Raw genomic sequence first — 26968 nt, 5'->3', positions numbered from 1 at the left:
AGGGTCTGTCTGCGGTCTACTCACCGGTGATAGGGACTAGAGGTCGCAGCAGCAAGAGGAAGAGAGAGAGCAGAGGTTTAGTCGGGGGGTTAAGGGGGACGTAAGAGGCGATCCTGATGGATTGTGGTTAGCTCGACTGTTGACCATGGAGGGGGCTGAATGCAGGAGAGGGGCACAATGGATCTACACACGGGAACCAAATGTGGAGGACTTTTACGATTGCGGCGGAATGGTGCGCTCAGTCACAGCCGGCACTCCTCAACTGACATAGCAGTGTGGCTGGATGAAAACTGCACACAAGACGCGCACTTGTGCAGACATAACACGCACACACACACACACACACACACACACAAACGTGCACACGGGGATAGATGGGGATCATCTGTCGGTGCTCATCATATTCATATGGACATCGGATACTGACCAATACTAATCGGACTATAGTGTGTATTCATTCGCTGACACGTGCATTTTTGGGCCGAGCCTGATGTGTCCGTCCCATGACTGACCCATCTCTTCTACCGCTGCTGATGATTATGAACTGACACCCTTTATTTTCTCCGGCTCAGCTCTGTTGGCCACGTCGGGCTGGCAGACACCACAGCCAAAAGAGTTCCTCATTAGGCCAATTAGCAGCAAACTCGACCAGACAATTGTGTCTCAACTCCCTTAACTTGCCCCCGGCCGGTGACGTGATAGTCCGGGACAGGTTGTGAGTGCAGTCTTCACTTCCCATTAGAGGGCGGGCTAACCGCGAGCTAATCAACATGATTTTGTTAGTTGGCGCGGGGTGGTGCGCGCGGCGGGGTGTTTACCCTGGCCCCGGGGGCCTCTTCTGGCGCTGCATGGTGTCACACTTCACCGGAGACCGGAGACAAACACGCCACGCCGTGTAACCCCCCTAGAGTTAGAGCTACATCAAATTCAGCAAGGCTAAAGCTTTCATAATTCACTCACATGGACGTGAGCCGCAACAGCTAACGTATCTAGGGAGGGGGGAAATAAATAATTTCCCTGCACACCAAGATGGCAGGTAGCCAAATAGGGCCTATATATCCGTACCGGAACAGCTATCCAGACAAATACATAGTGGCAGACTGGAGCACACAGATGCAATTATTTTGTTTTTGAACTCGATGTCGTGGCTGTAATCTGCAGCCATTTTTTCCACAGTGTGAAATGTGTCTTCTTTCCATTCAAAAATTTGGCTCAATGCATTTTCGGGGACACATCTGAAAACCAGCCAACGCTGTGGAAATAATGAGGTCTCCGTGGGGGAATGTGTATCGTGGGAAAGCGATAACGGAATCAACATCAATACAGCTTGTGCCCGTCCCAGAAACCACAGCTGGGATTTCAATGATTCAGCCGGTTTGAAACGCATACTTAGTTACCAAACCGTGTCCTCCACGAAACACGTGGCGCTCACAACTTCACCCATGGTGCAGTGCGCGTACGAGCACTGTGAAACGTACGGCCCTGGTCAGATCCCATGCACACACTGTATGTGGCGATTCAACGGCAAAACGAATACAGGGAGCTGGGATTACACACCTACAAACATAGAGACTGAACATGGCGTGATGGGGTTTTGGGGGGATGGGGTGACTGTTGACGACTACTACACGATGGGTCACGTAATGGTTGGCGGTTGGAAGCCATGAGGCCATTGGTCTCACCTAGCACAGCAGTGGGCACCAGGGGGTCATTGGGCACTGCAAGAAGAAACAAGGTGAGCAACGCAAGTTTACATGGGGGAGTTTTAGATTGAGGTCGGGCAGACACCAGGGATAACCATCACTGGACCTGGGATAAACGCACACATAACTGGATATGTCCATGAGCGCACACACATGGCTCAGAAAGAGTATATCTCCACTGATCAAAATGGGAATGTGAGATCCCATATTAACATTGACTATAAAACACACCCTCTACATTATTGACGCAGTCAACAAAAAATACGGTTCTCTTTTAGAAACAACCAAATAATGGTTGGTGGAAAGTTTTCCGTCATGTTGGTGGTTGTTAGATGTTAGAAGAAGAAAACAGAAAATAGAATAGAATACAAATAGAACAGCTAGAATAGTTAAGCACATAGGATGGATTACAATCTGTACATTAAAAATGAATAACGGATGTAAATAGTTATAAGGCCATAAACAAAATGTAGGTCAGGCATTGGGTTTCAAAATACATTTTCAATGCCCCACAAACGGAGCCCTACAGGAGATGGACCTACATCTGTTGGCGGTGAAGCTGTGTGAATCCATGAAGGTCACGGCCATGGGGTCCTCGCCGTGAAGGGTGCTCTGGTCGGCATAGCTACGGTCCATCGCGTTCACCATGTGGGTCATCTCCTGCCGCGTCGTTCCAATGGCGTCTTTGCGCTTCTTCGCCAGTTTTCTGTCAAGATTGTCACGGTAGTACGAGACAGAGACAGAGAGAGAGAGAGACAGACAGAGAGAGAGAGAGAGAGAGAGAGAGAGAGAGAGAGAAACAGAGACAGAGAGACCGAGAGAGACAAAGAGACAGAGAGAGACAGAGACAGCGACAGAGAGAGACAGAGAGAAAAAGAGACAGATGGACAGAGAGAGAGAGACAGACAGAGAATGACAGAGCGAGAGAGAGACGGAGAGAGACAGAGATAGAGAGACAGAGAGAAAGTTGGAGAAGAGACAAAATGAGACCAAACCACAGCAGCCCTGCTTCATTTCTCCCCTCCCAGGATTGCCTCTAACTCTTCCCAGTCTTGCAGGAAATGGTGTGAAGTAATAAAAGATTGGCTTTTCTTTCTAAGCTGATTGGTTTGCTGAAGTACTTTCAACAAAGAGTAACCAAACATTTAAAGATGATCTTGGTGCAAGTGACATCAACAGGCTAACCCCGAGTTGAGTCAAACAGAAACCCAGATCCAAACACCATGTGTGTCACACCACAGGCAGTGATGGGCACCGATGTTTGAAATTAGTGCTTGGTTACTCTCTCTTCACATAGGGTCATGTTGCTAAAGTAAGGAATAACTTTAACCAATTTGACATTTCCTGGAGGCAAGCATGGCAATGCATTGTTGACAGAAGGTTAGGTTTAGAAATGTACAGCAAGAGCCGAGGTCTGCAGACTGCTGATTCCTCCATCAGAGAAGAGCAACAAACAAGAGCAAACCAAGGATGGACAGGGGGGAGAGATTTGGGGGGGATGAAAGAAAGGTGTGTGTAGAAGACGGCATTTATTTAACAGTCCGTGGGCTCTAACAGGAGTGTGTGGGAAGAAGCATAACCACCGTCAGAGGGGAAAACCGACATCAATGAACGAGAAACACCGGGAAAAAAACCTGTCGTGAACGATGATGATATATAAGGCAACTGCCAGATGATAGCTGTCAAATAGCCTTATTTTTTTCATTTTAGTCTTTTCAGGAAAGGAATCCATTAGTGTCCAAAGACACCCATTCACCAGAGCAATGAATAGCAAGGCAGGGCAGAGCAAATACGCATCACAGGGCTTAGGATCATGTCAAGATCAAGGTAGTATTGCAGGAATATAAAAACGTTATTGGAAATATTTGTATTCAACTTGATTCTGTAACTTGTCATTCTGCTCTTTGACAGATCAGGGGATGGAGGGCTGCCTTCCCTCCTTTGAAAAAATGTAAAGCCGAGCCAGCGTTCACATCATTTTCAGCAAGAGAATGCAGCCATTGTCACCTTAGGACCCCAATAGACCTTTTTCATAAAGATGTCATCGTAAGAAAAGCACTGGTTATTCCTCATGACAGTAATTATCGGCCTTCTCCTTCGATGTAAAAGGGCAGGAGACTTAAACGTTCAAAGATATGTCTCCTACCTTTGTCGTTGTATATCTAAGGAGCAGATCCATAATTAGTGTTATGAGCGTGACCTGTGTATGTCCTATGATGAGACCTCTGTGTAAAGGGCCTTTGCAACAACATTTGACTGAGTTTACCTAGAGATCCAATAACAGAATACAATATTTAAGACTTTAAGAAGGTTGGCAGGCTAGGGACAAACTCCGACTTGTGCATCCCAGATATCAAATAGGGGGGAAGGGGCCGGGGGGTGAGACAAGGGGTACTTCAAGCATGGCAGAGCATGCAGGAACTTTATTATAAGCCAGACATTCACCAGTTAGGCCAACATCCCAAAAGCTGACTGATAGATCCCACCACCATCCAACCATCATAATCCTCAGGAGTCTTTTTCTTTTTTTAGAAAACACACATGTGGGATGAAGTTTGGTGAACCTTTGTCCACTGTGGCCCAACTTAAGATGTGTAGGGCTCTTACCTTTCCCCAGAACACAGCAGAGATAATAAGAGAGCATGCTAGGTGTAATTGGTTTTACCTCTTGACCTGAGATACACCACCGCCACATGTATGACCACCGCTCACACACAAACACACACTCAGTAGAAAGACAGTGTTAGCAAAAGCCGACCAAAGCAGCACACAGGGTGTGTGTGTGTGTTTGTGTGTTTGTGTGTGTGTGTGTGTGTGTGTGTGTGTGTGTGTGTGTGTGTGTGTGTGTGTGTGTGTGTGTGTGTGTATCAACAAGTTTGTGAGAGGGTGAAGTAGTGAAAAAGACTGCTCTGTAAAGACCAACACTAGAAAGAGAGTAGTTCTCACACCACCAGATAAAGAAAAAAAAACACCCAAGAGCTATTAAAAACACTTCAAGAAACACCCTTTCGCATAACAGTAAACAGGTTGCTTCTAATCCACTAATAGGAAAGAGTCCTCCAGAATCCCCATGACACCTGTGACTTGATGGGTGGATGGGTGATCACATGACTACATGCACACAAAGAGCTACATCCTTACACAGTGCAGCATTCTTTTTTCAAATAACACCAGCGGGGGGTTCGAAGCGTCCCACTTGAGGCCTGCTTACATCCTACATCTGAGCAACTTTGTCGCATGTAGAGGATACCAGGGCTGAGGTCAATCCACTTTCAGTTCAACCACTCCAGCAAACTACTGTTGTAGGCCTCGGCTAGGATGATATACTTCATTCTAGACAGCGTTTTCCCTTTCTTGGTCCTCCTCCCAAAATATAAAAATTGTTGACAAAAATTAAAATAGAAAATGAAAAATGGCGGTATTTAAGCATGGGTATAAAAGGAATACACCGCAGAAGTAGTTGGCTGGAATGAAGGTGAATTGACCCTGACCCTGGAAAGACGTCAATGAGGATGGCAGAGGCTGGTTGATTAGAGTTGATAATGTGTTTTGTCTTGAAAAAAGTATACTGCATCTTTAAAAAAAAATGTAAATTAAAAAAAAGAAGAAAAGGAACAACATCTAGCCACTAGTTTGCCCATTAAGATAGCAGCAGCTTGGTTAGCTGGTCGTTGATTGGTGGTCTACTTACAGGTAATAAGAGTATGAATAGTAGGTCCTCCTTGGGTTGTGAGCCAATCAAAAAAGCAAAGAGTGAGACACAAGGGTCATGAATATGCATATTAGGACATTCCCTGTCCTGTCCCCAACCACCAACATTACATCAAATAAACAAAATGAAAACAGTCGTTTTCCTATCTTACATCTGAGACTACCTCCAGGGCATGCAGGGGAGTATTGGCTAATACGGTTTACTTTACAGCTAAAGCTCAAGTCTAAATGAATATTATGACAGCCACACTTAAAAAGAATATGGTGACGGTACAATTAAATATGAAGACACATTTATCATCATGCATTTCACTTACTTTGTAGATATTCTTTAATTCTCTACCGTTTTGTTAAAGTGAACACAGGCCTCTCTAAAAAGCTGCCTGTTGACCTGATTGATCTTGTTTAGAAATGTAAATATCTTTATCCCTTAATATTGTGTTATTATCGTCACTATCACTACATATACATATTTAACATTGGGTGCATTGAAAGACACCAGAGCTGTTCAACTAATGCAGCAGGCGTTTCAACTTCCTGTAAAACAAGCATGATGTCATTATGATGCCATCATGTCCCACCATTTTAAAGATGCAGTATTGTTCAAAGTTGTAAAAAGTCAAAAATAAAATGATGATAATGAAGATTGATCTCCCTGGAACCCTTTCAGAAAAAATATTAAATCTAAGAGTACCTTTTTGGCACAACCCTGAAATGTACACAGACATTTATCACAATTCACAAAGCGTCTTGGTGAAATAAATATAATCTCCCGAAGGTTGTCATAGCTGAAATTATCCCTAGATTAAACCGAAACTAAGTGGTTTGCAAAAGAGAACAAACTACCAAAATCGGAACCCTAACAAATGTATTAAAGATAGTGCAAAAAATAAACTTTCTGCGCTTCACTACAATTCTGATACTTCACGTCATGAATTTCTTAGAAATGTTGGCTTACAGTCCTCAAACATATACAACCTACAATTCTAGCATCAGATATAACTTAAAAGCCAGAAACCACCCAAGCAATTTTTAGAGAAAATCATGGATGCAATATAGAAGTATTGTTTACCAGTGTATCCCATGAATAACAGAAAGGTATCACAAAGAACAATTATATTGTAATTGTATGATTTCCATTATATCATAACACGATATATATTAATAATTATAAGAGACGTTTGAGATTTACTCTTGAGAAGAAGATAATTGTAGGCCTGTCACATTTGCCAAGAATCAGTTCGCAAACTTGGCTTGTACTAGAGACACAGATGCTCCATCCAAACCTGATGGTTATTAATATAATAAGAGTGTATGTCTGGGTATATTAACGTACATTAAGTACCTCCCTGGTCAAATATAAGTAATACAATGATAGCTTTCTCGCAGCAGGGTTTATTTGTGACCTCAGCAGACATTTTAATAAATCAAGGCATGTGCTTTAGTGGGACCAAATGTGCTGAATTTAATTCATCGTGATAATTATGGGGAAAATAAGAAAAGAGCTGAAAAGTCAAAAAGGGTCAGACTGCCACTGTTGCCTGGAGACCAGGAGTCACTGCTAACTACCCAATGTATTTTAATTGGCCACAATGGATATATATATATGGCCAGTAGAATATATACGATGCATGTCGATTATTAATGGTTGGTTTGCACTTTTTGGAACGCTGTTCCGCTTCAGACTTTTGGCAAAGCCAATAAATGTAAATGTGGATGATATTTACAATGGTCTCCTAGGGGGCGTATGCAAAGTGACAGTTTCCTCATTACACCTGCTATAACAGGGCTGCGGCGCGTTCCAAACAGGGGACCTCAAATGAGGGTCGACGGAGAGGTAGACGCACGCCGTGTTTATTCACTTCCCACTAAAACACGTGCGCGCGCTAACACAGGTAAATATGGGCCCTGTGCCCAGGAAAACATATAACCGCCCTAATTGGTCCTGTGAGCCTGCCTGAGACAAATGCGATTTTATAATATATATTCAGTACATTTGTAACTTTTATTTATTTGGTTGTTTTTGCAACTCTTTTCCTGTATATTACCCTACTGAAATATATTATATGGTGACAAAAAACTGTTGAGCATAACTTGATCGGCACAGTACATGTATTGTCTGAGAATAACCACCGACGCAGCATCACCACGTCGCCCACACCCAACATCTGCCTGTTCGCCTGGTGCGCGTTCGTCTTTTTATTAGTGATGTTGTTGTGCGCTCCGTGGTGAAATACCGCCTCTCATCCACGACATCGTGATTAACGGGACCTAGACCCCCGCTTCCCCATCTCTGTAATTCATAGTTAACGACTTTAATAAAACGATGACAGACTGGGTCAAGTAATGCATTAGCATATATAGTGGAGGTAAAAAAGAAAAAAAGAGAATGGGGGTGCTAAATACACAATCATTTAAAAGGACTTGATTTTTCATTGCCGGGATACACCTCTAATATATGTGAAGCCGCTCAGGAATTCAGATTGACAAAATACATTCCCTTTTCGTTGTTCATTTTAAGCTTTTATTAGAACAGCATCATTAACCAGATGAATGGATCACGATATACAGCATGAAGGCTAGGGTAGGGCCCGCGCGTTGTTAAGAAACCTGTCTGCAGTACATTAAATGGCCGCACGATGGCGCCATACACCTCACGCTGACGATGAAGAGACTAAAGCTGAGGGCGGTAGCTACTGCAATTACACCCTGTAGACTATAACAGAGGCTCTCAAACACTCAAACAGCGAGCCCGTTGGTGGACCATGGTACAGGCTGTAGAAGGATGTGCTGCCCCTAGAATAACTTGGACCGTGTATTAGCATTTCAATGACGAGTGACGACAGAATACAGTGGTGGTGGTCATGCATCAGCTGTACATTTTAAACGCCCTTTCTGATATTTGTCATTACCTTTTAGAAATATGTACAACTGCACTGCCTTGTAATGAATGCACACCATAGGACTCTGTGCTTTGGATTGGTCATTCGAGGCAAACGCTTTGGAATTAAAAAATAAAGCCTCACCACATTTCTGCATCTCAATTGTGCGTGGGGGCACTTCCATGAGTTTAATACCTTTCTCCCCGCTGTGTCCACAATGCCACTACCAAAGCACTACTGGTTACAGGTCCCTGACTTCAATAATGATCAATCAATAATGAGGTCATGCGTGACCCAGATGCCTGAAAACCAATCAAGACCGGGGTGTCGTCCACAGCCCCCCCTTAGCCCTTATCCTTATTCAATACCGAATTGTTTTAGTCTCTAGTCAGCACTTTAACGACGGAAAGGGGAAAAATCCTCAAATCAAATCATCTTACTTTCTGCACAACTGGAGGCAGTGAAAAGTGCTCCGGGTTGTTTTTTAGAACCTAGTTCTTCATTAAGTTCCCTGTGATCCTTATGCTAAATCCTCCTCCTAGCCTCAGTCCTACTCTTCACTTCCTGCCACAGCCCTAGATGTTCTGTTAAAGCACCTCAGGACTGACTGTGCCTCAACACCGCCTCAATAGAGAGGAAGCTCCCCAGGTCAGAGGTCATAGCCAGCCCCCGCCGCGCACCAAAGCGATCCATTAAAAACAACCACAACCACTATGGCTACGAGACGGGGGAAGCAGAAGGCTGGTTCAGAAGGGAGATCAACGGTAATGGTGGATGACATGGTAGATGGATGGCTCGTATGGTGCAGCACGCACACTGGAACCAACACAACAACAGGACAACAACGAGAGCGCTGTGAGCGAGTGAGCGTGTTGCTGCGTTCGGGTGGCAAGTCCTACATGTGTGCGACGTGTGTGTGTGGCCGACTTGTTCTCCTCTCATTGTGGTGTGTGTGTGTGTTTGTGTGTGTGTGTGTGTTCGGGTGAGGGCCTGGGGAGTGTGTGTGTGTGTGTGTGAGTTGGATCACTTACCTCTTCTTCACCAGCAGGATGGCCACTAGCACCAGGAGAATGAAGACCAGGACGCCGGCACTGATGCCCGCAATCTTCACCACCCGGTCCGTCTGCTTGGCCGGGTCCGGGACCACCTCTGGCTCCTCGGTCGCACCTGGAGAACCACAATGTTTATTGGATTTTGGTCTAATTTGATTTTTTATTTTGCCTTCAGACATTTCTGAGTGAGACACTTGGTTGGTTTTCTTTCTCTTTGTTGACTTTTTTCACAGTGCAAAAACAAGAATAGAAAAAACAACTAATAATAAAAGTAAGCCTGTTTTAAGGAAACAATGAGAACCGGGACCCCCGCTAAATCCCACTGAAATGTGAGTGGGTTTGGTTCAGGAAAGGTCCTCCAATAACTAAACGGTTTGCTGCGAAAAGACAGCAACAAACTTTAATTGAATGCATCTGTGAGAACCTAGGCCTGAAACCAAACTAAAACTGTTCTTTTGAAGAGCATTCCTGACGAGTGACTCATTTGAATTTCCTGGTAATCTCTCCCTCTCCCACCTTCGCCGGGTCCGTAAAACACTGTCATCCATAACTAATCGGAATAAAATGTCTGACTCATCCAGACTGTAGGCCGTTGGGAAGCACATGGACGCTCTCCAAATCAGAGGAAAAAAAAAGAGCCCTAGTTCATCATGTGAGACACGCTCAGGCCTCCCCGCTGCAGTGCGGGGTGCAGGCCTGCTTAGCGTTAGGTGGGCCGTGCTCTCCCAACAGTTCCATGTAAGGAACCATGTGTGTGCGCGGCGGACTCCACTGGCACCGCTCCAATGGAAAAGACGTTAACCGTGACGTCTAAAATGAATAATAACTAACAAATCAATTAACCGCTTTTTTTCTACCTCTTTCAACTGCAACGCCGCGATAAACTCAACGGCTAGACTTTTTGTTGTCATTCGGTTTTTGACCCGAGGGGAGTCTGCACACGCACAGCCCTCTATTTTCAAATGTTGTCCCAGGGTTTCGTTTCACCTCGGGCTCTGGATTCCACCGTGCAGCCTCAGGGACGGCACTCTGATTCCCTCAGGCTGTGGATACAAACTACGGCTCCAGATAGCCAAACCCCGTGTTTGAATTAGTGAAATGACCAGACCCGGTGAGGTAAATTGTAAGCGCGGTGTCCGTGGCCCACGTCAATATATCCACGGCGGGCTGTGGTTGTTATTTCACTTGCAGCAGCACACAAGAAATTCAGCCTTGGGCACAATTTGTCGTGTTAAATAAAACTATTTTTGCAAAGTGTACAAATATTTACCCGGGATTGGTCACAATACCGTTTACAAAAAAGACAATAGCAACTGCCAAATGTGTTTCAACCAGGCAGAGTCGTGATAACTATAATACCAAGGGTACTACTATATGGGATATTATTTAATCTGAATAACAATAATACTGGTGGACGGATCCCATGGAGGGCCGTCTTGATCTGTATAGGAGCCGAGGCACAACAAGTCCCCTTTCACCACTGACACATGTTGATTACTGTGTTATTGTTAAATAATCTCTTAATGTCCTGCCGCAGTCATTATTCCACACTCTTCACTGTAACCTTGTCATAACGGCCGTGGTGTTTTTAACATGCGTTTGTTTTATTGAGCCTCAACGGCTATTTGTCGCTAGTGTGTCATCAAATCCACAGTATAGATGTTTTTGTGATCTTAAGCCCTGCTTAGGGATGTCATCATCAGCACAACAGAGTTGTGTTGCTCTGGCAGCAGAACAACATCATACGGTATTAAGTTAATCCGGCCGATCCTGCCCACAGCTACTTTATAGTTCAATATAATACAAAAAATATATAAATCTATCGAATTGTGATCCGTCCAGTAATGCCTCACGGCAACAAGAAAAAATCGGTAATCTCCCCGCGGCTCACGATCTTGGCCACACAAACGTGTGGAGACAGCCCTCCTCCCTGCCGTGTTACTGGGTTCAACATCACTAGGCGCTTTCATTTAGTTTCAAGCATCTCATATAATAAGCCCAGACCCCACATGACGAGTGCGCCCCCCTCCTCCATTATTAGCAGGGGGCAAAGCACCAGGACCACTGAGGTACTGAATCCAGGTCAGTACACACACCCTGAGGGGGGACGTGACAATAGAAAACATCCAGGATGACCCAATAAGAGCCCCCTGCCCCTGTCTCACACACACACACACACACACACGCACGCACGCACGCACGCACACACACACGCACACATACACACACACACCAAGAGCCTTGGACGACCTCTGTCCATTAGCGTTAGTGCGTCTTTAGACAATATTAAATCGACTCCACTCGTGTTGGCTTATGGGCCCTGGAGCTAAACGGACCGACTGCGTTTTTAGCTCACTAGTCACTTTAGTGGCCTGGCCGCTGCTGGTGATCCAGTATAAACACACAGGCCATTATTCTGTGGCTGTATCCAGACTGTTTGATGAAGACGGCCTCCTTCAACCGTCAGGGTTTATGACCACTTCTATCCATCTTTTGTAGGGCGTTTTCTCTTTGTGCCATTTCTGTGCCGATAACTCGAAGCACTGCTTGGTAAACGGTTTGCTATGGTCAACCCTCAAATGAACACAAAAATAACCGACGTAATTTTTTTTTAAATATGTGGTGTATGTGCTCTCTGGTGATACATGGAGACGCGAGGAGGTCTACGCTCTCGCTCAGTGAAATGATCAAGGTCAGATATATCGGAAAATATCCCTCCACAGTACAGATAGAGAGTGAAGGGGGGGGGGGGGGGGGGGGGGATGAGAAGGAGGCGGCAAAGGGATTATGTCCACACCATTTAGAGGTTGAGAGTCTGATAATCTGGCAGCATATGGTTCCTAGTGCAAACATGATATTTAAACCAAGCACATACACACCCACTCACACACACACACACACACACACACACACACCCCACACACACACACACACTCTAAGTCATCCCTACCCACTATCAAAAAAGACCTACAATAAAAACAGACAAACCAGATTATAAACATCGGATCAGATATTGTCAACTAGAGCCGGGCAACGGACAAAAACATGAAAAATTAACATGGCAATGACAGCAACACCTCTGGCGACAGTCAAGCCTTTACGAGAGCATATTCATTCGGTTTTGTTTGGTTCCCATCTCGCCCCTGTAGTTGGCATCCCTTAATAAAGGAAGTGCCCCCCCCCCCCCCCCTTCTTGATTCAGAGGGGTAGGACAGGCCTGGCTCCCTCACCTTTGGTTGCTAGTCTCAGGCACTGGGTCTTGGTCTCCTGCAGGGAGGAGAGAGAACAACACGTTAACACAGGGCGGTGACCACGTGTGTGACGACCCGGTGTGTGACGACCAGGTGTGAGATGACCAGGTGTGTGATGACCACGCCTCGTGGGCGTGCTGGTGGTGGCGGTGGGAGGCCTCACCCGGTCCGTGCTGCTGACCGCTTGCAGTAGGATGTTGTAGTTCTTCCTCGGGGCCAGCGGAGTGTTCCAGAAGCCCTGGGGAGCGAGGAGCAGGCCGTTTGAACCCTGATCTCACCGGTTAAAGACCTCCACTGTCAGCTCTGAGGTCTGAAGGGCAGCGCCGGCGTGTGGCCTGGGATCTTAGACGGCGCTTCATATTCAATCGCCTCATAGGCTATACACCTGATGAAGGTGGACCCACCCAAACACTGGGGTTCTTAGCTAACACTCCCTTGGGATCCAGTGGATCCCAAGGGAGTGTTAGCTAAGAACCCCGGGTCAATGCAGGCTTTGATCGCCCGCCCAAAGGGAGCTGCAGCGATCTGGGCGTGGTTCTAACTACAAGAACAAAACCTGAGCGCTGGCAATGGCTGGGGAGGCTCACCTGGTAGGTCCGGTTGTCCCCGACGGTGAAAGGTAGAGGCTCTGGCAGGCTGCTGGGGGGCAGCTGGGCCGCAAAGTAGTATGGAGAGTTGCTACTTAAGGCGCTGGTGTAGGACAGAGGAACCTTGAGGGGGGAGAGGGGGCGGGTTAGTGGAAGGTGCAGTTGGAAGTAAAATGGATACCAACATAAATAATATATATATATATATATATATATATATATATATATATATATATATATATATATATATATATATATATACACACACACATATGAAGTGAGGCAAGTTATGAACTGTGATAACCATTTTTTTTGCCTTTTAATAACAGAGTTCATGGTCGGAAACTGAATGGCTTTTTATGGCTGACCTGGTAGCAGTCAGAGGAGGCCTGGCGACGCGATCGCTGCGGGTTCACCTCCGCCACCACGATCTGATACACACTAAAGGGGGCACACACAACAATAACACACTCAACACACTGATGGGATACACACTAGAGTAGAACGCACAACACAATAACACACGTATCTGATACACACTAGAGCAGAACACACATCACAATAACACACTGATCTGATACACATTAACAGACATCCGACACCACAATAACACACTGATCTGATACACATTAACGGACTTCCCACACCACAATAACACACTGATCTGATACACATTAGGGGACTAACACACTCAACAGCCTGTGATTCTGATACATACTAGAGCATAGCACGCAACACAACAATGCGCTCAAAACATGTTAACGATTATTATCTTAAAATAATGTAAAGATGGCGCGCTCCTTTGAGAAGACCAGAACAACAAAAGCCATCGGAATAGGACAGGCCTTCATCCACATATTATTCGGCTCCAAACATTGTAAATTTACAGTTTTTACATATCTCCCTGGTGCAGCGATCTGGCATCCGAACAGACAGACAGACAGACATGCCTTCCTTCATGCCCCCCCTCCTCCCCCCCCCCCCCCCCCCCTCCTCCTCCCACCACCACCTTCACACACACACACACTCCTCTGCCCTGGGGTCTGCCAGAATGTTAGTGCAGATGGACACTATCGAGCCAAACGCCCACCCGACCAACAGCCCCCACCCCACCCACACACACGCACACATGCACACAAACACACGCACACACAAACGCGCGCACAAATGAATAAGCATGTCAGGTTGGCATGTATCAGTGTTAAGTCCTTATGTATGCATCCCTGCATTTCAATCCATGACAGTCTGTGTACCGTCTGTCAGTGTGACGGCGTGCATGGGTGTGTGTTAATCTGCAGCCCGCTCCGACCTGGCCATGCTCCGGCGCACCTCATGCAATGTTGAAATGATCGCCCTATATCTGTCTTCGGACCGGCGGGCGCATAAGGATTGGATAAAAATGTCTTTGCAGGACTCCACTTCTGCCTTCTCGTTTGTTCACGTATAAAATAAGTGTTTTGAAGCTGGTTAGTATAGACTTTGCCGTCCAAGAACAATACATAGATGGCACATTACGTAAGATAACCAGGAATAATTAAAAGGATGAAAAAGGAGCACGCCATAATGAGTGTTATGAGCGACACGGATGCTTATCCTACACACAAAGACAAAGGGTCTATTACATCCCTAGATGTGCCCAAACCCATGAAGGATGTGGCCTTGGTCCTTCTGAAACTGTACATGACACATGCACACACGCGCATCCCTCCGTGGGGCCCGCGTGTGGCCGTGGTCGTACCTTATGGGGGCTCCCTTGGCCTGGGCGGGTTTGAGCAGCACGGTGATGGTGGTGGCCGTCTCGTTCAGGAAGGCCTCCGAGCCGTCGTACTCCTCCAACGTCGGGGCTGGGGTAGGGGGAAGGAAAGGCAATGGAGGGAGAGGGTCAAGCATGGATCGCTGGCTTCTATGTATGCTGTAGACAAATAGGATCCCATTGTCATGCAAATACATCCTAGTCACAAACGGCCAGCCAAATAGCCCAGGCAAATAATGATAGAGGCCGAAACAAAAGAAATACATTCTAATATTTATAAAAATACAAATGATAGCATTACTAAAAAGTAGCACGTGATATTTAGTATTCTATATAGTATTACATCAGTATAAAGTCACATTTTCAGGCCTCTTTTACAGAAACTTTTGGAATCTCTCTTAAAACCGCATTTGTTTAAAAAACGTTTTTTAAATCTCGATGCAGAAGGAGAAGTTGTAATACCTGAAATATTTGTGGAAACGTTGAGCGTGGTGGCCTGCCCAAACCCTTTGGAGGTGGACGCCCGTATGGAGAACTGGTAGGTCACCCCGGGGTGCAGCGGGGAGAACAGGTGCTGGGTGGTGTTGGACGGGAGGGACACCACCAGCCCCGTACGCTGGAGCGGCACAGAGGGGTCGAAGGAGCGCAGGCCGCTGTAGCTGATCTGGGGAGGGGGAGCCGGGGGGCGCTCTGGTTACACACATATCCAGCACATCAACGGCTTTACCTTATTCTGAATGGAAATAGTGTGTTGAAGTCAACATACTGCCTCCACAGGGTATATGGCTTTAAGGGGACTCCAACGCAACTTTAACCTTGAACGTTCTGCAGTAACCGGACCGTGTCAATTGTTGCTTTGGAATAACTTAACTTAACTGCGTCAAAGCCAGTTTAGATCGGCGGCGAGACTTATCCGTTTTGGACCGCTGCTGAGAATGTTGCAGCGGTGTGAAGTGGTTAGCTGCAGGCAGCGACTGAAGCCATCGCATGGCGTCTGAAGAGATTTGCCGTATCAAATCACAAGGTGTGCCATTGGAACGGTTTCGATGCTACTTTGTTTGAAGTTGCCTGATGTTTGTGTTTTGTATTTGGATTGGCCGACGCATTGCCAGCTCCTGACTACTGGCATAACCTACGCATGACCTGTCTCTCTAGAGTCACTGACGGCTTCACAACGTTGCAGCGATGTTTTGACCGCCTTTAGCGGTCATACCTCGTATTGGATGATGATCCCATTGGGCTCGGCCGGTTCCTTCCAGTACAGGTGGATGCTGTCTTCATACGGAGTGGCTTTCACCGACTGGCCGGGAACAGGACCCGGGACTGTTGGTGCACAGAGAACACCGCACACGCACACACACAACTAATCAACAGAAGTTAACTCTGAGGAGCTTGCAGAAGTGTATCTTTTTACTTTTGTGTGCACGCGCGCGCGTGTGTGTGTGTGTGTGTGTGTGTGTGTAGGTGTGGGTCTTTGTGCAAGCATGCTTGTATTTATGTGCATGTGTTGTGCATGTGTGTGTGTGTGTGCGTGTGTGCATATGTATGCGTGTGTGTTTGTATGCGAGTGCGTATGCGCATACGTGTGCGTGTTAGTGTGTGCCTTTGTGCATGCGTGTGCCTTGGTGTCATATTGCCGCACCATCCTCATCCGTCTGGATGACGGTCTCATCACTCTCCTTGCGCCCCTCGGGGTTGGTCAGGATCATCTTCAGGCTCACGTTGGTGTAGGGTGGCAGGTTGCCCACCAGGTGGCGCGGAGCTGTATCCACAGGGCGCAATCAACAGTTTGTTGTTAGTGACAACCCTGCATTACTGCATATGAATTCAGCATTACGAGGAGCGACACAGTGTGTCGATACATGCCCGGTAACACACTTAAGTTAGAAAAACACTTGTAAAGATGATTCAGTGTCCAACGAGCCTTACAAGTAAGGCTGGGGACAATCAAAGCATTCAGTCTTGAATATCATGTATCTAAATCCTCAAACGAACTGAAGCTACAAAATAATTGCTGCACAAGTAACCAGAGGAATCTGAAACGCGAGATCAGCAATTATATTTAGGTTGAACGCTACAGAAAAAGAGGGGAATTACCAATTGCTTATTTATTGACTTTTCAATAAAAAACAACTCCCATCGATTCCCCCCAGCTTGGACCTAAGGCCGACAGGCTCACCTTTAGGGTCCATGTCCAAGCAGCCATGTTTGCTGCGGTTGCTGGCCGTCATGTAGTGGTAGCAGATGGTGACGTTGAAGGTGTGGCAGCGAGTGATGTTGTAGCCCAGCGACTCCCAGTCCACCGCGATCAGACGCGACCGGGTCTCGGCAATCTTCAGCCGCTTGGGAGTCCGCATGGGTTCTGTGGATTAGAGAGAGACAGAGAGGAAGAGAGACCGGGAAGGAGAGAGAATGGGTGATTTGCATCTCAATCAAGATGGCGAAGAGGGTGAGGTTTTTTGATGGGGGGGTCAAAGTTCACACAGACAATTATTGTTATTATTTCTGTTGACCGTAATACATGCAGAAGTTTGGGACATGAAACTGAAACAAAAAGGATTGCATTGATTTGACAACATTGATTTGACATGTGACGGCCTCACACGGGCATAAATAAGGCCGCTCTGGGCAAGATTGTAGAAGTTGCAGTGCTCAAGTCACATCTAATTGAATCGTTGACTCACTCTCGCAATCGCATGAAGTCAGATGAAATTAAACACAAACAAACCGAAACAAAAACCACCACCGGAGCAACTTTAAACCCATCTCCCTTGATTCAAAATAGACCCTCCTAACGTCCCATTTGTCTGCTTTCCGCAAGACTTCAAAGAGCTCTAGAAGCTAACGATTGTTGTTAATTTGTATCCCGTCTGGGTTTGGCTCAGTTTCGGTAATGTGTTCAAAACGTGTTGTTTCCAATATAATCTAGCCCATCTCCACTTCTCTGTAGCCTGGCCACTAATTACCTTTAACTGGCTCATTTAACCCGATCAATAACACACACACACACACACACACACACACACACACACACACACACACACACACACACACACACACACACACACACACACAGTGGTGCTGCGGTAAGGATTTACAACAAAGCAAGGGGATGAAATTCATCCGTGGTGCTGGTTCATGTCAGAATATGGAGCTATTTCGTGGACGTTATATCGAGCGCATTGCTGCCAGGAGTTTAGGCTGCAACCAACAATTATTTTCATTTCGATTATTCAATCGATTAAGAGCTTTGTCTATCAAATGTCATAAATAATGGCTAACGCCAAATTTTTTTGAACACCTGGACGAGCAGCGGGGAAAAATAGAAAAATCGGTCTGACGATAATGTGAAAAAATAAAAAACGAACCAAATATCGGCTTTTGTGAAACAAACTAAACAATAAACTACGATAAAAAACGCCACGCTGGCATAATGTTTACCATAAAGATGAAGATAAATCCTCCATCAAGTAAATAGACCGTTTACTTGATAAACCATCAGGTAAATAGAGGACTTATTGAAAACCCTGACCGATATCTACTCCACACAGCCGTGGGGCTGTGCTCCCTTCAGCCTCTCTGTGGCTCATAGCCTCCGCAGCAGACGCCTCCACGCTGGCCCGAGGACCCTGGTGCTTCCAGGGAAGAGATACTGTTCCTACATGTAGCATCACACCGAGGAGGATTACCCTGCTCTACATCTACACCTGGGGGGGACGGCTGGATCATGTGCCTGCTTGAGTGTTTTCCACCCCGGTGCTCCTGTTTGGATGAACAGGGACTCCACCTTCTCTGATCTCATTGCGAGCAGGGCCTGGAATGTTGCGGTGTGTCGTCGGTTCCCGTCGAGGTATTGATTCCCTGTTTAATGTAATAGCCCCGTGCCCTCGTCCCCGTCACTCCAGGCGTCCTTCACGTCCCCTCCCACCCTAGCTGATGTTTTAATAATAAAGAAAACAGCTCTCCCTTTACATAGAGGCTACGTCTCCCTCGTACCTGGAGCCTCTCGTCCTCTTTGTCTCTCTGTCTCCGTTTCTCCCCCATTCTCTATCTCTCTCAGAGGAGAAAATACAAGGACACAAACGTGACGCTTCTTCTGACAACCCATTATCTGCCTGTCACTCTCAGACACACACACACACAGGCCTGATTTAATCTTCATTCTGTCACAATCTGGCATCTGTGTGTGTGTGTGTGTGTGTGTGTGTGTGTGTGTGTGTGTGTGTGTGTGTGTGTGTGTGTGTGTGTGTGTGTGTGTGTGTGTGTGTGTGTGTGTGTGTGTGTTTGTCTCTGTGGTGTGTGTGTGTGCAAGCGAGTGCGCAAGCGAGTTTGTGCGTGCATGTGTCTAAGTGGTTTTTTTGTGTTGCTCTGTGTGGAAGGTAGAGGGGAGGAAATTACTTAAAAGAGGATCCTGGAATCAAGACTACAATTTCCATCTCTCTATTGTCCCTGGATGGAAGGATCGACTTCAATGCATGAGCAAACATCTTCTAGCTTAAATAGAAGCGATGCAAAGGCTTTTCAGTCCAATATCCATCAGATATTAACAGCAAGTCTGCGGTATAGAAGCACATTTGTGGGAGTGAGAGGCAAGTAGGAGGGGGTGACAGACAGACGGGCCAGAACCCTAACCCAGAAGGTAGAAGATGAGACAGGTTGTTGTCTTCAGGACTTGGTGCCCCAGCGTACTTTTATTACCAAGTCTGTCTGTCAAGTCCTATCTAAGTCTTTAGTAACGACTACTTGGTTTCAAACTAGCGATTTACGCAGGCAATGTCCTGACAACTATCTTTGTTGTGGCTTCGACGTGACGACTGCATAACAAGCTACGATGGGAAGAGCTTAAGAAGACATCGACATCAGACATCGATTAGCATGGCACAGTCCGTGGGTAGGTATCAGTGGGTAGGTGGAAATGTTTTGTAAGTACTATGCGCTACGTAATGACTCGTTGGTGTGGTGCAACCCCGTTAAGTAATGAATAAATTCAGGCTTACGCTATAACTAGACGACTATTGAACTCATTCAAAGCTGGTGCAACCGGCCCAACTTTGGAGCAAATATCATTTGCGTGTGCGTGTGTGCGTGTGCGTGCGTGTGTGTGCGCGTGCGTGTGTTTTAGCTGCGGGGTCAGATAATTTAATTCCTATGTCAACCAGTTATTGGAAGCTTGACATTTAACTCGAGATAGAGAACTTGAGATATCCCCCTTCTCATCTCTTCCAGTTTTTGCCCTTCTTTTACCAGCCTCTCTCTCTTTCCCTCACTGGCTAGCTCTTCATGTTAAAATCAATAGTTGTGATCCCTGCCATAAACCTAGCCATTAGGCACCCCCATCACGTGCACACACACACACACCCCCACAACCACACACACACACACCATTAGGCTGTGTAATAAATTGTATTGATTTCAGGGACTCTTGGTGCTAACAACCCTTCACACAGAGACTTTTCAACTTGGAATTAAAATGAAATACTAAACCATCTGCAAACACACACATACAAACACGCACACTCCCGCGGTCGCAAGCATGCACCAGTGCTCAACTTGTGCGTGCTAAACAGAGGTCACCTATTCTTCTCCATCCTGCATGGTTTTTAAAGCCCTATTCCCCTCCTGACCCATAATGCATTGCTTGTAATGCATATAAACAGTCTATTTGAATATATATTAAGACAGCGAGAAACAGAGCGAGAAAGAGGGAGAGCGAGGGAAGAAGAAAGGCAGAGGAGAGGAAAGAGAAAGAGGGAGGTAGGCCGGTCCCTGACGTGAATATAGATGAAATAAAAGTGTGGGCAAATGAAAGAAAGAGCAGTGTAAACAAAAAGCCAAACATGGGGGGAAAAAATGAAAGGTGTTGCAGCAGGGGATGAGCAGTGGGAAAAACAGAGAGAGAGAGAGAGAGAGAGAGAGAGAGAGACAGAGAGAGAGAGAGAGAGAGAGAGAGAGAGAGAGAGAGAGAGAGAGAGAGAGAGACAGAGAGACAGAGAGAGAGAGAGAGAGAGAGAGAGACAGAGAGAGAGAGAGAGAGAGATAGCTGGCCCCGGTCCGTCCACCGGGGCAAGCGGCTGACGGACCCCGGTCCAACGGCGAGCCACGGGGGCCCGCCTGGTCCCCCCCGCTCCCCCGGCTAACACAGACAAACGGCTGGATTCATGTCGGAGCCCACCAAACAAACAGTGGCACAACAAAACGGGGGTGGCTTTGTTCCCCTCAGATGGGGCTTTGTAGCGCCACAACAATAACCGGCACAGAGAGACAAAGGCGGGAGCCTCGTATCAGCCCAATCCAGAGGCCACAATTAAAAGAATGCTAAACAAAAGCCCCGGACGAAGTGAACTCTGCACCCCTCCCTCCCGCCCTCCCTTGGGGTGGGGGGAGGGGGGGGGGGGGGCAACGGGAGCAGAGGATGAGAGAGGCTCATTGGGAGGCTCCAAGCCACCCTGCAGAGGAACCAGACGTATAATATTCACCTGTGTTTGTCTGTTTGTTTGTTTTTGTGTGTAGGTTTGTGTGTGTGTGTGTGTGTGTGTGTGTGTGTGTGTGTGTGTGTGTGTGTGTGTGTGTGTGTGTGTGTGTGTGTGTGTGTGTGTGTGTGTGTGTGTGTGTGTGTGTGGGTGAGGTTGTGTGTGTTTGTTTACTTTGTGGAGTTTGAATGCGTGCATTTGTTTCTGTGGGATGCTGAGCTTCTGAATGCTTCTGAATGAGAGTTGTAGCAACATGTTGGAATGTGTTGTGAACTTCTCGTCCGTGCAGAGGATCATCTGTGGCCGTGTGTGGCTTTGTTAAAGTGTGTGTGTGTGTGTGTGTGTGTGTGTGTGTGTGTGTGTGTGTGTGTGTGTGTGTGTGTGTGTGTGTGTGTGTGTGTGTGTGTGTGTGTGTGTGTGTGTGTGTGTGTGTGTGTGTGTGTGTGTGTGTGCGCGCGTGCATGCGTGAGAGAGTAGGTGATAAAGTAGCTTTTAATCCAAATCCTGAAATGTTGAAAAGTCCTTGGTCATGGCAAGATAGACACACAAGCGTGTGCACGTGAGTGCACATGAGTACACACACACACACAAACACACAGAGAGACAAATGCACGCACTTACACACACACAAACGAGTCTCCACTTCAAGTTGATTATTTCTCACCCCTTAGACAAGAGCAATAAATCACACAAAAGAAAAATCGAGAGACTGAGCGAGACTGAGAGCGAAAGAGCGAGACAGAGAAGGAGACGGAGTGGAGAGAGGTTGAGGAGCGAGGGTGGGGGGAAGATGGGTGAAGAGAGAGACACAAACACAAATGAATAGGATTAACATAATAAAGAAAAATGGGAAGAAATGAACAGGAAAAATGATTGACATAGAGACGAGAAGTTATCAAAATGAAATCATGTGTGTTGCATCAATTACCCCGCATCGTGTTTTCTTGTGTGTGGTGTGCGGTGGTGTCCTCGAATACCTACAGTCTTTTTTTTATTAAATATATTGGTCTTTAATCAAGCAGTTTTTTTTACTATATTTGGCTGAAGTTTCTACATCAAGCATGATGCACATGTTTGTGTGTATGTATGTATGTATGTATGTGTATATATATATATATATATATATTTATATATACACACACATACATAGATATGTGTATATGCATCTCCATGTGGGAGTCAATGCCTGCATGTCCATCATATTATATACTACAATTCTGGCAAGCTACAGGTGGCAGGATGAGACAAACCTAACCAAACAGCAAAAGGCAAAGAAATCATTACCATTTAAATAACATTTCTACCTCTGGCCTCACTTTCTGGTGTGTGCGCGTTTGCGTGTGTGTGTGCAACACAATGAATAACCCCAGAGAAGAAGAGAGAGAGTAAGATAAAGAGAGTGAGAGAAAGAATTTCCAAATAACAGGAAATGGAGAGTGCTTCCACTGCAATATTAATATGGGCGGCATAATATTCTGAAATACATTTTCCTCACTGCGTTGTCACATTGAATATATATTGTATCAACGACATCCACAACATTCATTAATTGCTGATAGACTGCCAAATGCCAAATATTTTTTCTGATGGATACTGTGCTGTGTGAGAAGACCTTTCACAAAATGCTTAATGTCTGTAAAATGTGTAAACTGACTATTGGAAAAGTTATTAAAGCAGCATGAATTTATTTCTGACCACTGGAGGGCAGAAAACACCCCCAAAGAAATCATGTAAGAGAACTTATAGAGCTGCAAGTGAACAACTAGGCTATATTAGCTTAGCATTTAACCTTAAAGACGTGTTCCTCATAATATGCTTATTGTTTTTGGACTACATTTTAAGGTCTTTCAAACTATAAAAAATAATTGTATTAGAAAAAGGCTACCCGAGAAAAAAACAAAACATTGCTTCTTAATATTCAATCTTTTAAAAAGATCCAGTCATCAAAAATTCAAATCTTTGCAAACATTTGTATGCTGTACTTAGTACTAACTAATTTGTTGTAATTTTTTTTTATCAGAGTTTCATGGTATGCGATTGCCACCATACCAGGTTTACTACGCAGGCATCGTTAACTGATCAATTGAGTGTTAATCGCACTGGCTTACAAATTGCAAATCAAAGTTGGACAGAGATTAATTTCCTCTTCCAGTCAAACAGGAAGCCATTCGCTTTGTGTGTGGGATGAACAACACCAGGACTTCCTGTCTGTTGACGTGCATTGACATTTAAACAAATACAACAGAAACCTTATACACACAAAAGCACCGAAACGCACACACACACACACACGCATCACAAAGGTTGGTAGACATCAGTCAAGCCCTGTGGTTATGAGTTTCTCTCTCTCTCTCTCTCTTTTATCTTCATTCCGTGGTTTCATCGTTCTCGCTCTGTCTTGGCGCGCCAGCCTTTTCCCACATTCATTGTTTTCCATTGTATTACCAGCTCCCTCTTCTCTTTCTGTTCCTCACTGTAGCTCCTCGCTTCTCTCCATTCTCTCTCTCTCTCTCTCTCCATCGCTCCCTCTCTGGGTCTCTCTGTCAATCTTGCCCCCCCCCCCTCCAGGCAAGCGGGGTTCATATTTCAGTCGTTTATTTCTACAAATGTCAGACACCATTTCTGCCCTCAGTCTATTGATTCGCTGACAGAGCGAGAGGGAGAGCAAGAGACACGGAATAAAGGGAAAAAAGTGAGGGTAAAGGTGGGCATAAATGAGATGAAAGAAAGAAAGAAAGAAAGAGAGAGAGAGAGAGAGAGAGAGAGAGAGAGAGAGAGAGAGAGAGAGAGAGAGAGAGAGAGAGAGAGAGAGAGAGAGAGAGAGAGAGAGAGAGAGAGAGAGAGAGAGAGAGAGAGAGAGAGAGAGAGAGAGAGAGAGAAGAACTGCGCAGTAAAGCAGAAAGAAAGACAATCTGAATAGGCACAATGTGAAAATAAGCACAGGAGCAAAAGAGAAAGATGAGAAAGAAATGTGGGGTAGAGAAAGCTCTGCTGATAACAATCCCATGCTCTCTCTCCCCATTGGTTCAGTAAGAGAGTGACTGTGGCCTGGGTTAAGCGAGCCTCTTCAACTATTTGCTTCCTACACCTCTCCGTCTCTCTCTCTCTCGTCATCATGCCGGAATAGCTACAGAAACTCCCTCTCTCTCAGCATCACGCTCTGAATGAGGAGGACAAGCGACAGATGGACATAGGGAAGACTGAATGAATAGATTATTTACGATTAAATATTTACACAAAAATGTTTAATCTAAAGACAAGCCAACACAGTATGGCTGCACCCAAATGTTTATTTTCAGTCCCTTAATCTAAATGAAAGTACCCTAACCCTGTACCAACTATCAATTCAAAGTATAAGATAAAACATTTGTGCATAGAATTGTCAAAAAACATGCATAATTTGCTTACCTAAGATCCCAAATTATTACTTAATAATTTCAATTAAATTATGTCAATGGCTTCATAACCTCTTTACACCTAACTTCCAGGGAAATATGCAAACACTGTTACCCGTTAGGAACCTCATTTATTGATATAACATTTCAATTTCGATCTATTTTACTATGATGTGCTATTATGACAAGTGGCTCATGCCAGCCAGTAAGCGAATGCAGTTTTTCCCATCGTACACTTTACTTTGTCGGGTCATTCATGAGTTACACATTTCCGCACCCGTCCGAGAATGACGCCATCCGCAATCGTCAGCAATTTTCCATGCATTGACTATATTATACCATTCGAAATGGGTAAAGTCTTATTTTCTTGTAGCATTGCATTGATTTGCTCTCGCCCGATACCACACTGACAACAGACCGTTTGTACAGCCCGGAAAGCCCCTCCACTCTGAATCATAACATGATCACGCGCCGGAGGAAGGATTGTTGTTTGCTGTTCACCGCAAGAAGACGGCTACTGAATCCATGAGAAATCTATCGGGAGTTCACAAATAGGTATGAGGAACGCCACAAATACCCCAGACCTCAAACCAAAAACACGGGCTCTATCTAGGCCCTTTTTTTGTGTGAAGAATCAGCAATGGTTTCCACCAGTGTACACGTACATCGAAAGTGAGTTTAAGCTGTATTCCATACAGTCTATGTTCAGTCTGTTGAACCTGTATGATATACAGTCTATGTTTAGTCTGTTTAAACTGTATTACATTTCTATGTTAAGTCAGTTTAACCTGTATTATATACAGTCTATGTTAAGAAAGTTAAACCTGTATTATATGTCTAGGTTTATTCTGTTGAACCTGTATTATATCGAGTCTATGTTAGGTCAGTTGAACCTGTATTATATACAGTCTATGTGCTTATCATCCCAACCGTAACTCATACTGGTGATCAAGTCTTCAGTTCCCCATGTCCGATCACTGAAATTCGAAGCGTGAATATCTGTTGAATTCCCAATTACCTTCCAAGTTCCCCCCTGTGACTAAACGGGACTAAACGTAACATCAATACAACTTTAATACATGAACTTGTCTGTTAACATGATTTCTGCCTCTAATGGTGCTGAACTGAATTCCATGATCCCCTGCTTCTTCACAACATCATCGAACTACGTATTTTGTTAGCATTTTGATTGAGATGCCTCTAGTGGCAGAAATGACATGTTATACCTAAAATTATACTCAAAAAATGTCATTAATAATAGCATTATTGATTTCCTGGCTGTTATTTGATAATGTATCTGTTGCCCAACTGATTTACTAAATATTCCAGCCCTAAAATAGAGGAAGACAGACAGATGGACAGAAGGACAGACTGACCGCCAGACAAAGATTCAGACAGAGACACAGACTGACAGAGACACACTCAGACAGACAGAAAGAGGTCCATACCTGCACATTTGGTGCGGGTGATGAGTGGGGGTCCGGGCATGCCCGTGCCCCCCTCTCCGGGCCTGGTGAGCAGCACTCTGATCTCGTACTCGGTGTCTGGGTCCAGGTGCCACAGCTTGTAGTTGGGAGAGTTGACCGCGTGGGTTTCCGTCCAGGTGCCCGACGTCATGCGGTACTCCACCTACAGAGGGACATGTCAATCAATCAATCAATCAATCAATCAATCAACCAACCAACCTGTTCTCATATTGTCAGACTACATCTGTAAAGCGTCAACATTGAGTGCTTCCAACCAACGCCATAGTTGATCGAATCCTGACCTCCAGGCAATTTCCGTATGGAACAATAATCACCTAATTTGACATGGTGAAAAATGCTGTGCAGTCCGATTCCCGCATTAGGAATCAAGTCAATGAAATATGGACGATGTGACAAATAATTTGGCAGAGCATTTACAGTGTGCCCACACTTTGACGGGTACATTTGCAAAAATCCCAATGTGAATGTTGACCAGCGTCCGAAAGTGAGGAAGTACCTCCTTGAGTATGATGGGCCCATCCCCAAATATGGAGTTGGCGTTGAGCTGGATCAGGAGGTAGGTGGGACCAACGCCCAGCAGCTGGGGCGGGGCAATGGGTCGTGGCGGCTCTGGAGTTGGGGACAAAACAACCCATCAGTGCCTTGATTTCTGTACTATTCCACACACACACACACAC

The 26968-nt window shown here is 45.5% G+C and overlaps 1 protein-coding gene across 21 annotated transcripts in view; it reads right to left on the bottom strand.

The window, feature by feature from the left end:
• ptprk (protein tyrosine phosphatase receptor type K) overlaps window positions 1–26968 on the bottom strand; it is a 98548-nt gene that overhangs the window by 14410 nt on the left and 57170 nt on the right. For 12 of the 21 annotated variants that reach the window (XM_030344849.1, XM_030344851.1, XM_030344859.1 and 9 more), the window contains 16 exons: window positions 26788–26900; window positions 26253–26433; window positions 17119–17301; window positions 16582–16701; window positions 16153–16262; window positions 15402–15603; window positions 14925–15030; window positions 13555–13627; window positions 13187–13309; window positions 12763–12837; window positions 12579–12615; window positions 9328–9463; window positions 5395–5424; window positions 2246–2409; window positions 1683–1718; window positions 25–36 (listed from right to left, as the gene is read on the bottom strand). In XM_030344849.1, the coding sequence (XP_030200709.1) occupies window positions 25–36; window positions 1683–1718; window positions 2246–2409; window positions 5395–5424; window positions 9328–9463; window positions 12579–12615; window positions 12763–12837; window positions 13187–13309; window positions 13555–13627; window positions 14925–15030; window positions 15402–15603; window positions 16153–16262; window positions 16582–16701; window positions 17119–17301; window positions 26253–26433; window positions 26788–26900 (1701 nt within the window). The remainder of the gene's footprint in view (window positions 1–24; window positions 37–1682; window positions 1719–2245; window positions 2410–5394; window positions 5425–9327; window positions 9464–12578; window positions 12616–12762; window positions 12838–13186; window positions 13310–13554; window positions 13628–14924; window positions 15031–15401; window positions 15604–16152; window positions 16263–16581; window positions 16702–17118; window positions 17302–26252; window positions 26434–26787; window positions 26901–26968) is intronic. The other 9 variants (XM_030344854.1, XM_030344867.1, XM_030344872.1 and 6 more) reach the window with 3 other exon arrangements.

Source organism: Gadus morhua, chromosome 21 (assembly GCF_902167405.1).
Source record: "Gadus morhua chromosome 21, gadMor3.0, whole genome shotgun sequence".
NCBI classification, from domain to species: Eukaryota; Metazoa; Chordata; class Actinopteri; order Gadiformes; family Gadidae; genus Gadus; species Gadus morhua.
This window is presented reverse-complemented; position numbering and strand designations above follow the sequence as displayed.